The sequence below is a fragment of the Nesoenas mayeri genome, assembly GCF_963082525.1.
Source record: "Nesoenas mayeri genome assembly, chromosome: 17".
In the NCBI taxonomy this organism is placed as follows: Eukaryota; Metazoa; Chordata; class Aves; order Columbiformes; family Columbidae; genus Nesoenas; species Nesoenas mayeri.
In genome coordinates, this window is record NC_137565.1 from 9,392,248 (window position 1) to 9,405,522 (window position 13,275).

The 13,275-nt window shown below is 45.3% G+C and overlaps 1 protein-coding gene across 2 annotated transcripts in view; it reads right to left on the reverse strand.

Annotated features, from left to right (window-relative positions):
* BCR (BCR activator of RhoGEF and GTPase) overlaps positions 1-13,275 on the reverse strand; it is a gene marked incomplete at both ends in the record, with an annotated part of 93,053 nt that overhangs the window by 6,242 nt on the left and 73,536 nt on the right. For both annotated transcript variants that reach the window (XM_080355408.1, XM_080355407.1), the window contains 8 exons: positions 6,883-7,014; positions 7,690-7,787; positions 8,795-8,869; positions 9,694-9,798; positions 10,188-10,263; positions 11,182-11,301; positions 11,494-11,662; positions 12,868-12,989. In XM_080355408.1, coding sequence (XP_080211534.1) covers positions 6,883-7,014; positions 7,690-7,787; positions 8,795-8,869; positions 9,694-9,798; positions 10,188-10,263; positions 11,182-11,301; positions 11,494-11,662; positions 12,868-12,989 — 897 coding nt within the window. The remainder of the gene's footprint in view (positions 1-6,882; positions 7,015-7,689; positions 7,788-8,794; positions 8,870-9,693; positions 9,799-10,187; positions 10,264-11,181; positions 11,302-11,493; positions 11,663-12,867; positions 12,990-13,275) is intronic.

Sequence of the window (13,275 nt, forward strand, 5' to 3'; positions counted from 1 at the left end):
AACTTTAAACTAACCAAACCTCTCTCAGGATCTGACAGAGAAATGGAGGAAATTAGCCCAGAAATCATGGAAAGTTGTCCTACTTCAACCTGCCTATTTCTTTCCCATTTCAGCTTGAGGATGGAGGCAGGAAGAACACCTGGCCCTGCTCTTGCAGGAATTCATTAAGCAGCACCAAGTTCTGACACAAAGCTCTGAACTCCCATTTTCAGCTTTGTTTGATGTCTTTTGAATGGCCAGTTGTGAGGCTGGGGAGCTCTGACTGAAGTACTCACGCATCACCCAGCCGCTCCAGTACTGCCCGGGAGAGCCCAAACACACCCTAGATAGTGCCCCTCGGCTCAAGCTAGACTGGCGAAAGCGAGAAAAGCCCTGTGTGCACGGGGACTGCTCTCGGCAGTCAGAACCAGCCAAGGCAAGCAGACTTCAGTGCCCCCGCAATGGCTTTGCAGCACTTGGCTCGTGAACACTGAGACACTGCAAGGCTGGAAGCGGCAGCTGCACTGGACTCTGTTTTGAGTTTACTGTCCTCAGCAAACCAAACGACACTCAGTAACTAAAGCCACTTGTGCAGCACGGCTCCCAATCCTCACAGGACGCCGTGCAAAAACAGAGCTCTCTCATGGGCAGAGGTAAATGTTGAAACTACAGCAGCTGTCATATATTCTGGGAAATTTCAGATGCAATCATGCTCACGCTCTCTTTCAGATCCTCCACAAACTAGCCCAATGCTGCTGACAGCTACAGAGCCACATCCCCCCTGCCCTTCCCTCCTTCCCGAAAGAGACAACCAGCAGAGAGAAAAGTTTCTCCCTGTTTGCTCACACTGCAGAGACCCCAAGAAGCAACAGCGAAGTAAGTCCGTCCAACCTTATCTCTGCGCACTCTGTTACGGACGTGATCCCACAGCGGGATGCTGCCAGCACACACGTGCTTTCCTGTCGAATTGGACCGGCTCCTGTAGGTGCAACTCTGGCAGAAATTCCTGAAGACCCCTTGTAAGGAATAGTCAGTAACCAGTAGCTCCCACATTTTGGAACTGCACAAAGGTCCAGGAGGCCAGTGGGCAGCAGTGCTTAGCTCCAGTGCTTCAGCAAACCCAAATAACAGACTGCTTGCCAACAGGGTTCGCTTATAACTCTGGCGGAACAGATCCGCCCCCGCCTGCGCGGCTGGCCAAGGTCCCCACAAGTTGCCAGAATCAAGGCTATTCTTCCCTGCGTTTCCGTGCTGGAAGTTTGGTTTCTTTTAACAACTGCATTCTTTCCCAGAATCAAGAGGAAACCATTTCTGAAGTGTCTGGTTTCCTATGATGAGCAACCATGCTCAGTGCTCCTGACAGCTTGATCTCCAGCTACCTCAATAGTCGTCTCGTTAAGCTGCCACACAGACACAGACACAATGGATCCTACAGCTCCAAAGCAGTTTTCCATATGCTTTTAGAACTGAGTCACTGAGATGGTATTATTTATAGCAGGGACAGACTGCTTAAGACTAAAGGGAAAAGAGGGTTTTGAATATTTGCCAAAAAAGGTGAAGTCCAACAGGGTCCAGTTACAGTTTATTTAAGCTAACGGGTATTACTGGTTATGCCTCAGTGATGACCAGGGGACTCCCGCCACTGTACAAAATAAAAGCAAGTAAGTAGCTGTTACAAAGTACGAGCCAAAGTCCACTGTGTCTCATGAGTGAATATCATTTGGCTGCAAAGGACTGGCAAAAGCAGCAGCTCACAGGGACTCTTCCTTGCTGGGTAACTTCTGGAGCTGAGCCGAGACTGTGAGCGTACCTGCTACCACCTCTTGCTCCCCGATCTCTGAACTCTCCAGGGCTGGTGAGATGCTGCACCCCCAACCCGCTGTTCTGCTGGAGAACAGCTTATATTGAGTGGAGGCAGCTGGGGAGGACAGGGACCAGGGAGCGGGTCTGGCTGACCTGAGCCAACCCTGCATAGATCGCCGGCAATAACAACAGCAAATAAAAAAAAAACCAAAAAAGTCACCCCAAGGTGCTTTTTAAATAACAAAGTGAAATGATGGAAGCTAATAAAAGAGCAAAGCTGGAATAAGCTCTCAGCAACACTGAGACAGGAAGATCAGGTCTAACAGTCTGATAAAGTCACAGCAGGAAAAAAAACAGTCAACAGGAAATGAAGAACGTTGTTTAGACTTGGAGCAAGCTTTCAGTGCTGGACCCTGCAGAGGACTGACCTGAGGCCAGCGGGAGCAACACAGGGCAAGGGCAGCTGGAGCAGACAGGTTACAGAGCAGACTGGAGACAAAGAGGGAGTGCATGTGATGCTCCATCACAGAGAGGACCTGGGACAAATGGGGTCATGCTGTCTTGTGGCCTGATTTGGATATCAACGACCTGGAAAAAGGAGCACTGAGTAGGAAAAGGCGCTCTACAGACAGCGTGCCAAAGGAGGCTGCTCCAAGTGAGCGAGCACATAGCGCTGCCTTTGCCAGCTCAAGCAGGGGGAGGCACTGTGAAATGTCTGCTTCTGCATTAATGTGACAGTGAAATTTACTGCACTTCTAAACATTTCCTTCAAAGAGATGCTTGGTTTGAGTGACAAAAGGACCTGTCTCGTCTCCACTGAAACGGTGAAAAACTGTGTTGTTTCCATGAGCTATGCAAATAGGACAGACCTGCTAAAACCCTCCAAGACTGTATCTCGTGGGCTTGTTTGCACAGTCCCCACCAGAAAAAATACGAACAAACTAGTTTGTCTTTACTCCCCCAGCACCTTCAGTCCCCTTGTGGCCTGTTGGTTGGCATTTGCAGTGACAAGCTACGGCCCCAAATTCACTGATGAATCAAACAAATGCCTCACTGTATCCTGCACAAAACACAATAGAACAAAGCAGCTCAGCACCACAGGGATTTCTGAGAGCAAGTCTCTGGTCCTCGTGGCAGCACAGCACTGAATTAAGACAGACAATTAGTGCAGAGCAGTCAGTAGAGCCTGAGTGTGCAGAACACAGAGTGGTGGGGAGCTGGGAAGAAGGTGAACTGGGGATGCTGGTCAATGGCAAATGCAAGCCAGGCACTCAGGGTGTCTGTGCTCCTTAGGAAACCACCACAGAGAGTTTGATGATTTCTCTACCCCCCCAGAAAAGAAAAGATACAGAAAGAGGAAAAACTGAAGCAGCACCAGTGGAAATGAAATGCCTGGGAGCAAGGACTGGAGCAACTTTAAGGTCAGTGTGTTTTATGCTATTTATTCACATTACTTTATTAAATCTCCCCGGCAACTTTACACTCCATCAATTTTTAATTGTAACTGATGTGACATACATGTTGTCAGTCTCACTGCTGCTGGAAACTCCCAGCCCAGCCATAACCTCGTTCTTCTCAAAGCTCCCCACTGACATGTTAATCTTTCCCACCATCACCCTTTAGACATGACCCATAGCCTTCTGCATTTCCACCCTGTTTTCATTGCTGGGATGCTGTTCTGCATGAGCAAACTGTTTAAATGAAGTCGGGTGTGTACAAGGTTTTCCAAGTTGACACTTGAGAGGTCCAACATGTGACAATCTGTTTTACATGGAAAACAACGTAGCTGTCTGAAATAGCCACGTGCACTGCTACGAGACAACCCAGATAATTAAGCAGATAAGAGTGATTGTTTTGCATGGTAACAGAGGAACAGTGCTGCGCTGCTACCACAGTATGACTGATCTAAGGTCATATCCTCTCTGATTTTCCAGCACTGCTGGAAAGGAGAAGGAAATTATTTGCCTGAGCTGATCATGGAGAAGAAGAAATAACACAGGGAAGAGCATTTCTAGGAGGCACCAACTGGAGGAGATGGATCACAGGATGGAGTATCAGTTTACTCATGCAGTCTGGTCCCAAGGCAGAGGCCAGTTTTGCTGACATATGTACCCACTTAGATGCAGAGTCTCAGGGCCAAAAAAAAAGGCTGCTACACTCAAAGCCTGGGAACATGCCTGCCACATGAAGTGCAAAATTCAAAGAGCAAAAGGGCCAACCTCCCAGGCCAAAGAAGGATTGCAAGGTAACAACAGAAACAACAACAAAAAACCTAACTCAAAATGAGAGGAGCTGATGCTTACAGCTGAAGTAAGCTCATGTTTCCTTCACTAAGATGATGTCCATTTCCTCCTTCCCCAAGCCCTCCCATAATTTCAGTTTCACCATGTACCCAGGAACGGCACCTTCTCCCTGTATTGGTCGTGCCCCCAGCCATGTGTGCCACCAAGTTAAACACATCAGTGCTGCCATTCCCAGGTCTGATGAGAACTTCACTTCCAAATTTACAGGAGAACCGGTTCTCCCATAGGAAAACCTTGTGGGTTTATTTTTCAGGGATAAAACTTACAGGCTGACACGCGACAAAGCTCTTGCATGTGGCCATAGAAACAGGTAAATAAAATATTCCATAGGAAAAGAAAATATGAGCAATGGGAGCTATTAAAATTACTGCCCATTCCTGGAAGCTTCTGTCCACATGGACCAATTTCCAGTCTTCCTTCCTCCAGTGCCGTTACGTAACGGAGAGATTTAATAAATATTTCACAGCCAAAACAGTCCTCGTCTCCTCGATGCATTGTCTTCAGCAGCACAGCTCAGAGAATTTGGTGAGTCAGAAAGCCCAGTAATGGGAAGCTGCAGATTTACAATAATACATGGCTTAACAATACGTTGCCATTTAGCCAACACAGAAGCGTCCCTGTTTTTATCAGCAGGAGGATGCAGACACGACTCCTTGTTCCCAGAATTTTTAACTACAGAGAATTTAGGAAAAAAAACAAATCTAAAAACCTCATCCAGCTTCACAGCCGCTGCCTTTACATGACAGACTTTGGCTGAATAATTACAAAGGAACAAGCCCCAGAGATGCTAGCAACCCTAAAGTAAACAAAATGTCATGGAAAAGCACCTGGGAAAATCCTGAAAGAAAACAACTATAAAACCAGTGACTGGGAAAGATGCTGACAGCATTAACACAGCCAAGCTTCAGCCACAGGTTGCTATTTGATTTTATTGCTGTATTATTATGGTTTCTTAATAGAGAAATGGTGTCAGCTTTAAAAATAAAACAAAGTAAAAATCTTTACTAATTCTGATCAACCCAAAGTCTTATCAGCCTCTCTTATGACTTCTCTTTGCAGTTATTCAATATTGTTAAATAGTTGTGTGATGGGACAGAAATCACTGAGAATTAAGAGGATGTCCTGAAAACCTTTGCATTTGCCTTTTCCAAAATAACAGGATGCAACTTTTGCCCATTAATCAAGAACTTCAGTTTTTGGTTGGTGGTGGGTTTTTTTTTGCTTTTCACTGTTTAGGTTTCTCTAAAAGAATCAAGATACAATTGATTTCAAGTGTCACCAAAGAGTATTTCTGCTTGTTAACTGAAGTATAAAATGTTTCAAAAGAACATACAAGTTCTGTGCATAAAAATGTGGGGGGAAAAGTTTAAACTTTAAAAGATTTTATTTTTTTTTTAAATCATTCTATGTAAAATATTTGAAGAATTTAGAGGGTTAGTTGGTTTCAGGGTTCTCCATTATGAGCACACAAATCTCCAGGGCATTTCAGGGCTGAAAAGTTACTCTTTTGTAGTTGCTCAGCTCCATGGAAAATAAGCTTTTATTGGCAGAAGGACACAAAGCTTTCTGGTTAGCCTGAGAGACATATGTAGGAGGCACCCTGTACTAGCAGTTATTGATTTGTACACAAGTTTTCTTTCAAACACCCACCATGTGTTCGGCAACAAAAGCTTTCCCTGAAAATGGCGTGGCAGCCTCAGGGCTGCAGGGAGGGAGGGACAGGAACAGGCTAATGAAACTCGTTTAGACAGTGAACCCTTCCCAAGCAAAGGTGAGACATGATCCTGCAGGCTGCCCTCAATCTGAGCTGTTCCCAAAACCCTGCAAATGGCCTTGGCCTGTCTGACCATCACTCAAATGGTGGAGAAAGCTGTCATCCGTGGAGTAATGAAGAGTCAAATGTAAGCGGAGGAGAACTCCTGGTATTTTTCAGCATGCCAGAAATAAAGAGGTATCTGGGCCAAGCCTCTGATCTGTACGACAGCCAGTCCAACATACAGAACGTGAACTCAGAGCAAGCACTGAAACACGCTCCTAAAGCTGTGCACAGACAGTGCAACAAACAGGAAGAAGAGGGGGAACATACGTTCTCTATGTCATGCTCCACCGACGGCCTGATCTCTCCTGCACGGAGCTTTAGCTCTTTATCACACAGCAGCTCCCCGAGAGCAGCATCCGCTTGCAATCATCTCATCATCTCCGCTCTTGTGTTATAAATTTGCCACATAGACAAAGTATCCCATACTGATTCTCAGCAGTGGAAATCTCTCTCGGATGCAGCCTGCTGTCATGGACACTACACTCTGGACGTGGCAGTTATCAGGACAATAAGCCTGTCTTCCAAGACCTTGCTATCACATCAATCAACTTCCAGCATGTACAGACAGTAGCATTTCTTCCACATGAGTTACAGAGGGGACAGTATATTCATTGCTTCCTCTTTTGTCACAAAGGGAGCACACTCACCAGTGCCCAAGGCTCAGTGACAATGCAGTTCCTATATACCGTGCTGGAAGTTTTGAAGTTAATATGCAAAACAGGGATCAAAACAAAACTTTTCATGAAACAGCATCTTTTCTGTAAGGGTGCTGAAACAGGCTTAGGGGACAAGGCAAGAGGGAAAGAGCTACTGACTTCCCGGCTGTGAATCACACTGTGTACCTCACTGTCTGGAGAAAAATCCCCAGCGCCAAGACAATCAGAATGCAGAAAAAAACCTTCCTGGTGCAGTCCAGGATTTGAAAGTCCTGTTAGTTTTGCAGTAAGGGTAGCAGGAATAAGTTAAGCGCAGTCTTACCTGCATCTGTCCTTTCCCCATTATGCGATCCGTGCTCTCTCCATCCTCTTTGGTGAGCTTGGTTTTGTTGTAGCACTTTTCATAGCACAGAATCCGCAGAGTCTGTGAGCCTTCCAGCTCAATCTCAAACTCCTGCAGGGCACCAGGGAAGGAAAGACCAACGAATACATCACAGCAGGACACTAGTTACTTAATAATCAACACAGTCTCCTTAAAACTCATCAGGAGGGAGCACTTAAGGACTGACCAAAACCTCCTCCCCTTAAGGGACTTGGTCTAGAATCATACTGGAGTTGGATTTTGTATATATAAGGTGGTCAAATCAGAAACTCAGATGGCTGACTCCTTAGCCAGTTTTCACTGAGTTTCAGCAAAGAGTCCTTCAAAGACACAAACTCGCCCACCTTCCTTGTATTTAATTTTGCTCCCCAGCAGGCTTGAGTTGGCTGTAAACAGGCAAAATGTCTTAGCTGATTCTTCCCCCTCACAACAAATAAACATGTCCTCCTTCAATGTATTTTCACTTGTGTCTTTAAAAAAATAATCAAACATGCATCTGATTAAATGATGAAATACTGGGCAAGACTCATTTTTACCAAAATGTTTTTTTAACGGTAGCTAATCCAAGAGAAAATCTTCTGCAAGCCCTGACAGCCAAATAAACCTGGCATGAAAGTGTTTGCTGAGAGGCAGCATATGCAGCACAAGTGCTGAGCATGCAGCACTTCTTCCATTTGTAGGTTTTTGCCCATTGTGCGTTGATGTTTGGCACATGGAACAAGTCAAATGAAGAAAAATCCAACCTACCTCATTCCAGTTGGGCTCCGTGGTGTCTCTGTAAACTCTAGTTTTAGCTTTGTTCACAAAATACCCAAAAGAATCCACCTCTAACGTGCAGTACAAATCTGAGGAGGGGAGACAGAGACAGAAACTTTTTACAGATTTAAAGAATCTCATAACTTGTATTAATCACTTTCAGCGTGTGTCTTCATTTGTATCTTCTCTGTATGAGTAGCACTAATACCATCCAGCACAAATCTCATCATATGGACCAGCAGAGTTGCCTTTATGAAGCTGAAGCAGCAGCACAGCTGTATATGTGACCTCAACACAGACGAGCCCCTCACCTCTATCAAGAGTCAGCTGTACACTATTATCCAATATTTCCCAAATCAATCTACAATGAACAAATGTGTACACCAGTGAGAAATGAAACTTCTCCAGGTAGATACTGGACCCCACCCACAACTCAGAACCCATTTCCTTGAGAACAGCATCAGTATAATTTCCCTGAGAGTAGGTTAGAGGCCAGTCAAAGACTCATTATCTTCACAAAGTGGTTAATTATGTGGTATTAGGTGCTTTTGAAGAGCTACCAAGGAGCCCCTGGGTTATCCTCACCAATGGCTGAGAAGCGTGTTTACTTCTACAGGTGTCCTCTTCATGCTATTTTTTTCACCTTTTTTTGATCATTCTGTCAAATCACTTCCCTGATTTTTAACACCTCTTTCTTCACACCAAAAATTTAAAATGTCAGAAAATGCTGCTCCTTTCATTGCAGAACAACATACAGTTGAAAGAACTCAGGATAAGTGCTGACTTGTATTTAAAACTGTTGGGTGATTAGCAAACACTGCTTAAAAGAATACCAACAGACTAGGACTAAAAATAATGATGCATGCTTGATCCTGAATCCTGATGTATTTCTGAGAGTTACTAGTAGCGTTTAAAAATTACATTTCTCGAAATTTACAATAATGCCCCCGTTTCACTTTCAGTTGCCCAAATCACCTCTCCTCCTCACCATCATCCCAGATGCTGCAATCCTAAAGCAGTTCATGCCCAGCTGTCACAGCACCTGAATTATCTAACCCCTATCAATACCTTGTTGTGATCCAGAACTGCAACTCACTTGAACTTTGCTTGAATCCTGTGGCAGAGTGGACAATGACATTCAGGAATCCATAGAGACCTGGGGATTCATCATCTGTACAAAAGACCGAAGGAATTTTGTTATGTTCACAAAGAAGCCAAAGTGAAAGACAGAGTGAGGAGATAGATACTACACAGGTTAATGATCAGAGGGTAAACTGTCCCTAAAAAGGACAGCAGGAGCATGTAATCTCGCCATTTCAGCAAAAGAGGAGACTGTTCTGGGTTCAGTGTTGGTTTCACCTGTAACACCTTCTGGCAATGTGTAGCTTTTACAATGTTATTTCTAGGGTCAGCAAGAGAGCGTGGCAGAAATTCAAAGGAGAAGTAGTAAAATACAGAGGCTAATTCTATACTAGCATATTAAATAGCAACGTGGGATAGTCTGACACAATTTTGGCCAACTAGTGTTCTTTCAGGGGATTCCCAGGCATAGTTCAGAGTTGTCCCAGGCTAGGACTCCAACAGGCACTCCAATCCCTGGCATGACAGCTGCATTTAAAGACCATCTAATAATCAATTAATGTATATTGGGGGAGGATGTCCAGGAATATTTTATTAATTTAGATGTAGCCATATAATTTGAAGCTTTTTTTTTTTTTAATTGTTGCAGCAAATAACATTGGGATAACCACTTGCTTTTGTTCCTGTTGCTCTCTTTTTGCATATTATCATATACTTCAACTAAACTACACAAGGTGGGTACATCTGGTCTCAGCTTTTGTTTTACAGCAACTCTCGGTTTGTAACTCATTACCAAGTTGAAGACTGTAGCAAGAAGAAACAGTAGGAGCAGTTTTAGGGGAAATGTGGAAAGGGAGGCAGAGGTAGGTTCTCATTGCAGCTGTACCATGTAAAAGCATAAACAAAAGGTCTCACCTTCCTTATTGATAGTGAGGGGAATGTTGTGGACTGTCTGCAGCTTCACACAGGAGTTTGTCAGCATCTGGAGCTCCACTGATGTGAGAGAGAAGCTTTTAAAACCTGCCAAGGAGATTCAGAGAGGGTAGAATTAAAATTCAAAGCGGTGGCTGGATGCACGCTCCCTCATTCTGGGCACACGTGAGACAGCCGCTCCCAGGGCAATGCTCAGCAACAGTGCTGTGGTGCTCAGGTCTGTACCGCTGCTGCAGCCCAGCTCTGGTGAGGGCATATTTATTTTCTCTTTGGAGCAAAAAGTCTCAGGATGGTTCACAGGAAACAAGGAGGGGGCTCTTATTTTCTTGCAAAGCCAAAAGACACCCATGCCAAAAAATTAAATCAGTTTCTTTGGACAGGAGCCAGATAAAAGCCCCACACCTCATATCCTCTGGCCTCCTGCTCTCTAATAAATTCATAGCATTTGTACCAATGCCCACCCTAGGGATACTCACATTTCTTCTGCTGTTCCCGGATGTTTTCTCTCCATTCTGCCCTTTCATAGTCCGATGAAATGAGGAACGTGTAACTCTGCCCAAGAAACCAGAAGGAAACAGGGTGTGCGTTAGTCGTACTGACCACTGAGGGCAGGCCCTCTTGCCTCCCATCCTCCTCAGTGCAAACTGTTGGATATACTGTCCTTCTTGTACTGCTGCCGGTTGCCCGACATCACAGATCTGTCAGTGACAGGCAGGACTCTGGCAATGGGCTTTCTCAGCACATGCCAGTGGTCCAGTGCAGACTCCTGCAGTCAGAGCTTCCACAGAGCTCCAGCTTGCAAACAGCAGCTTGGCAGCATGAAGTCCCATGGCAGCTCCGTGCTATTCCTCACAGCGCTTGCACCAGGAAACCCAAAAGCCTGTCCCACAGGCCTAGACACTGATGCAAGCTGAGGAAGCAGTGACCAGCTTGTGCATTTTCATGGAGCAGTAACAGGATCTTGTGAGAATCCTTTGCCATGTGCATAGAAAGGCCACAGTGACAAGTTACAGCACTGCCAGAGCAGGGGACATCCCTGGCACATTGAGCATCCCACAGTGCTAAAGGAGATTGTTCACAACTGTTCAGCATCCCTAGTGACAAGTACAGCCTGCAGTCCCGAGGAGACAGCCCCAACTGAGGGGAATCTAGAAGACAGCTGCTGCAGAGCTTTATCTTGGGTGATGACAACCACTGCTATTGCTCTGCCAGGGCAGGTGCTGACATAAGGGATTAATCTCTAATGCTATTTTTTAAATGCCAATGTTGCATGCAAATTAGTCATAGTCTTACAAGATGTCATCATGACCTTTGGTGTAGCAAGGGTTAGGTGTCTGCTGCTTGGAAAGTGCTTCCAGGCCAAGCGGTAGAGGGCATGAAGACCTCCCTGTACAACAGTGCATACAGACTGACGCACCCTTCCCTTGATGTCCATTTTGTGTACTGAGGGAGACCAGAAGCACCACTCACCTTGCCATTGCGATTGTGTACCCGGAAGGCCATGTTGGGAGACATCAGCAGCAGGAGGGATTCCTGCTCTGAGAGCTTCTTTTTCAATCTCTCAATGACCTTGCTGCCCTTATTGGCCCTCTGAAGGGTTGGGGAGAGAGGACACAGAGAACACATGTTATTCTCCAATTTCTGTCCCCATTTGCGCTGACAGACATTTTAAGACCCACAGTCCCTTCCCTCTGTGCAGCTCTGGGAATGCTGCTTCTGTCAGCACCTCATCTCCACAGAGACCGAGTCTGTACTTGGCATGGAATGCTCAAGCCACTTTACCTTTTCACGCTGGATGTCATTCTTGATCTGGGATATCTTGATCTTCATGGCATCCAGTTCCTCATCAGGTACCAGCGGGATATTGGGCACTGCCTCAGACTCATCCACCATTTGGAAACTGAGGTCAGTGAGTGGGATGTACCATTTGCAGTCATATTGCTGGCTTTTTCTGAAAGACAGAAAGTCCAAACTTTTTACTATTATCAGTGTTTGGCAACACTCACTCCCCCTTCCCTTCCCACAAGTCCTTCCCCATTACAATGCGTAAGATACAGAAATGGGCACAACTTCATTGTGACTCCCATGTGGAAAAAGCCTGGTAATGGGCTGCTTTCCAGCAAGAAAGTCTAGAAGAACAGCATGTAACAAGACAGCTCATTTTGTTAGCTAGTTCTTTTCAACCTAGGAAACTACAACGATCTCTTGCAACCCTTTCAGTCCTGCCTGCTCTGTCTTCGAAGCCTCCATACAAAGTTCAGAATCCACGCCGTGCCTCTGACTTGACTGCTGCCTGTGGTCTAAACCCAGGCCTTTCCTCCCTGAGCTAGAAGGGCCAAGTGGGGCAGGTGGGCCAATATGTATAAACCACTGTGTAATCCAAGCAGAACAGAGAAACTACAGCTTGAAACTGTCATTCTCCAGTGATTTCACCAGGATAACCACTTCACTTTTTAAATGTTTCTTGTGATTTATTCCCTCTTCACCTCTTCTGTCAGGAACATCCACTATTGGAAGTGTCCCACTCATTTGAAGGTTCATTCCTCACAAATATGTGCTTCAAAGCGGGCAGGAACAGCTTTTGCTTGAGAAGGGCAAGAAGATACGAGAGGTCTCCCCAAGCAAAACAGTTACCAAATGAAGAGAAGCCCTGTTCGAGGCAGGTATGTTGCTGAAGGTTCCTCCCCCTTACTGGTGAAAAAGGTCAAAACTGTTTGTATAGCTGCCCTCTAGGGTTGAACATAGTCTGTTTATTGTACATTTTCCATTTTTCTGCAGAACTGTTAACTGACTGTAGCTGCAAGGCCAAAATTAATAACCTTTGTAACAAAAGAAAGTAAAGAAGGTCATGTATTAAAAGAAACAGGGGTAGAAAAATGAACGGCATTTGTGCAGAATACCAGCAGCTACAGCACATCCTGTCTTCCTAGGAAGGCTTAGGGCAGGAGGAATTAATCTTTCCTGAGGGATCAGCACTTGGCCAAGGTCTCATATAATAGACAGTACTACCTTGCTGATCATTCCTCGTCTAACTATATCTTGTGCATTACGGTTACCCAGGTGTCACGTAATCATATTCAACTAAAATTACTGGTTAAACCCAGGATTCTGCTGAAGCTGAGGTGCAAAGCACATAGTCCAGAAGAAAAACCTCACCCTCCAATCTGCTTCTTGAGCTTGGCACACAGGAACAGATCAGTAAAAAGAAAGACATGACGTAGCTTGCGAGCCCCCTCAACCAGCTCCACCATGAAACTGTCCTTCAGCAGCTGCCGATGCTGGTGAAAAAACAAACAAAAAATGTTTTAGTTAGTGCAATATGAACCCCAGATTCGGCACTGGGGCAACACGTTCCTTAGATGTGACTCCCACCAGAGCCAAGTCAGTAAATTGGTCTAATTCAGAAAAAAAGAAAAAAGGCTATTAAACGTCCCTTGCTGTAAGATCTGCTCCCTGCTGCTGCCCAGCTTCTGTGTACCTAAGGGCCAGAACCACTGACAGCAAATCATCACCCTGCAGACCAGCAGAGAGCAGCAAACACCACTTTTCTCAGGAGTCAGCCGG